The 3,283-nt window shown below is 39.5% G+C and overlaps 1 protein-coding gene across 4 annotated transcripts in view; it reads left to right on the top strand.

Annotated features, from left to right (window-relative positions):
- The window catches only part of TAOK1 (TAO kinase 1), a 145,686-nt gene extending 143,768 nt beyond the window's left edge, over positions 1-1,918 (top strand). For all 4 annotated transcript variants that reach the window (XM_023517509.1, XM_003797126.3, XM_023517510.1 and 1 more), the window contains one exon: positions 37-1,918. In XM_023517509.1, the coding sequence (XP_023373277.1) occupies positions 37-498 (462 nt within the window). In that variant the 3' untranslated portion in view covers positions 499-1,918. The remainder of the gene's footprint in view (positions 1-36) is intronic.
- Positions 1,919-3,283: the final 1,365 nt, after the last annotated feature.

Below are 3,283 nucleotides of genomic sequence, written 5' to 3'. Positions count from 1 at the left end.
TTTTTTTTTTTTCTTTCTTCGCCCAACCTCCAACAGATTGAAGAAGAGATGTTGGCTTTGCAAAATGAACGCACAGAACGAATACGAAGCCTACTGGAGCGTCAAGCGAGAGAAATTGAAGCTTTTGACTCTGAAAGCATGAGACTAGGTTTTAGTAACATGGTCCTTTCTAATCTCTCCCCTGAGGCATTCAGCCACAGCTACCCAGGAGCTTCTGGTTGGTCTCACAATCCTACTGGGGGTCCAGGACCTCACTGGGGTCATCCCATGGGTGGCCCACCACAAGCTTGGGGCCATCCAATGCAAGGTGGACCCCAGCCATGGGGTCACCCCTCGGGGCCAATGCAAGGGGTACCTCGAGGTAGCAGTATGGGAGTCCGCAATAGCCCCCAGGCACTAAGGCGGACAGCTTCTGGGGGACGGACAGAGCAGGGCATGAGCAGAAGCACGAGTGTCACATCACAAATATCCAATGGGTCACACATGTCTTATACATAACTTAATAATTGAGAGTGGCAATTCCGCTGGAGCTGTCTGCCAAAAGAAACTGCCTACAGACATCGTCACAGCAGCTTCCTTACTTGGGTACTACAGTGTGGGAGCTAAGTGCATATGGTATATTTTATTCATTTTTGTAAAGCGTTCTGTTTTGTGTTTACTAATTGGGATGTCATAGTATTTGGCTGCCAGGTTTTGTTTTGTTTTTTTAACTTTTGGGGAAATTTTCAAAAATAGAATTGATATTAAAAATATGTGTATGTGTGTATATATATGCATATATATACATACCTATACATTTTGTGCATGTGATAAAAAGAAATTGGCTAGATAGGGGGTATTTTCTGAATATTGCAAAATAAAATGCAGCAAAGTGGCTGAAGTCATCACTTTTGGGTGTCTGTATCCTACGAAGTTTTTGACAAAATCTAATGCCTTTCGTCATATCCAAAATTCTTAATGAGCCACTCACAGCAGGCACCATATACTGAAATAAGTTATTGGAACATACCTCTGTATCCTCTCACTAATGTATTTTTTAATTAAATTAGTCTGACTTCTCAGTGTCATTTGGAGTTTAAAAAAAAAAAGAAGAAATTCATGAACACTAAATGATTGCATTGACTTTTTCCGAGGGTAGAAAACAGCTTAGTTTTTTTTTTTTTCTGAATGAATCATAGGTTTGTTGGTGGTTTTTGTCCATTCAATTGTGCCTTCTTTGTGTCATGGTGAGATGGGGGTGCTTAAGGAGATCACAAGTTGTGTGGGGATTACATAACCTGTGAACCTTCAATGGGGAAGACCAGAAGGGCAAGAAGGCCCCTGATGGGTATGTCCAGCAGCAGAGTGAGGAGATAGAGTCTGTATATCTAATGTTTTGTTGCTTATACTGTGATATTATTCTAGCTAAGCTTTATACTCCCAAGACCCCAAAAAGTACTTTTACTTTGTTTGTACAAAGACATATAGCCAATACAAATCAAATGCCAGAGGTATTTGATTGTTGCCATATTTGCAAAATGCCATCTATTGGACTTCTCATCACACTACATAGAAATAATTTGACTATCCCCTTTTGGCTTAATGGGATTTCCTGTTTACAGTAGAATAGCCAATTATTTAAATATCTAGTTGCCACAGTGAACCAGGAGTCACTGAGCCAATGACTTTACCAGCTGCTGATTAATCCTCATCACCACTGTAGATTTTGCTGCATGTGCAGGTCTTCTATTTTTAATTGCGTTTTTTTTTTGTTTGTTTTGTTTTTTTTTTTTTGCTGCAGTACTTTACAAACTTCTAGTTCATTGAGACTTACCATTTGGCATCATGTTAACATCACACAATAGGAAACACTACTTCTGCAAGTCTCAAGCCTCAGTGCTACAGTACTACTGAAAAGGAGCTAGGAAGTTTGGCCAATCAAAAAATAAATAAATAAAGTAACTTATAGTGGTCAAGGAATCTCTTGACAAAAGCTAACGGGGGCGGGGAGGGCATGTTTTGTTTTGTTCTGATGTTTTGTTTTACAATGAAGGATGAACCCAATGCTAAAAGTCAGATGTTACTTGTTATTCCATTGTTTGTGTGGAAACTGAGTTGGAGGTGGTTAGGGAGCTGTGAATATGACTTGAAGGAAAAAAAAATGTCCTTTTCAGCAATAGATGAGAGTTTCTACAAGTTATTGTCTTGCTCCCTTCCCAGTTAGTTGTCTTGAAGAACTTTTGCTGCTAACTCTGGATCCTGCTTTTCATGTAGTCAGAGGGCTCCTAAGTAGTACTCTCTTAAGTCCTTCTCAACGATACTCTTCGCCTAGACCAGGCATCCTCTAAACTCAGGCCCGCGGCCACATGTGGCCTGCCGGGTGTTTTTGCCACCACTGCCTGTCCTGCTTAACAGCTGACTCGTCCCAGGGCCCACAGTCTGGCACTCCCAACGGTCTAAGGGACAGTGAACTGGCCCCCTGTTTAAAAAGTTTGAGGACCCCTGGCCTAGACCAAACTAATGACCAAATAGTAATCTATCACTGTTGAAGTATTGGTTTTCTTAACCAAATTTCAAGTTTTCCCCAGGTATGTCAGTCTCCATGAATCCTCACCTTTAGGAATTTTCAGCATTCATTTGAAGGTAATTGGAAGAAAAGTTCATGTTTTAATATAAATCTTTTTAAAACCAATAGATTACCCAAACAATTTTAGGCAGTGTTTCAAGTAGCACTCTGATGTATTATCCTCTTGGCCATGTTCCAGATCACTTTTTAGGTAAACATGAAATGTACTTGTCATACCTAATGAAAGGGGCTTTTATTCTTCTTACAATCTTTTTTGCATTCAAATATTATACACAGTATTTCAAACAAATTGAGAAGTGTACCTATTTGGAAGAAAACAAGAGCTTTAGAATTTAACAAAATATCAATAATAGAATTTGATAATTTAAAAAAATTATTCATGGACAGCACCTGTGGCTCAAAAGGGTAGGGCGCCGGCTCCATATGCCGGAGGTGGCGGTTTCAAACCCAGCCCCGGCCAAAAAAAAAAAAATTATTCATAAATCTGGCCCTTCTGTGCTACTGGAGGGGTAGAATAAGGAAGCAGATTAGTTTTGTATACAAAACTCCTTAAAGCCCATAACTATTGGTGATACAGTTTAAAATCTAGTTGTAGACTTAAATTAGCCAAATTGAGTTACTGAGTCCATTCAGATCATACATACCCATGAAAGAATGATTGAATACTGACTCCAAATATTTGTCCAATAAGGTTTTGTATCCAATTTGTTTGGCAAC

This window comes from Otolemur garnettii, unplaced genomic scaffold, assembly GCF_000181295.1.
Source record: "Otolemur garnettii isolate 467f Iridium unplaced genomic scaffold, OtoGar3 scaffold00112, whole genome shotgun sequence".
In the NCBI taxonomy this organism is placed as follows: domain Eukaryota; kingdom Metazoa; phylum Chordata; class Mammalia; order Primates; family Galagidae; genus Otolemur; species Otolemur garnettii.
Note: the sequence above shows the minus strand (reverse complement) of the source record. Positions and strands in the feature narration are given on the sequence as shown.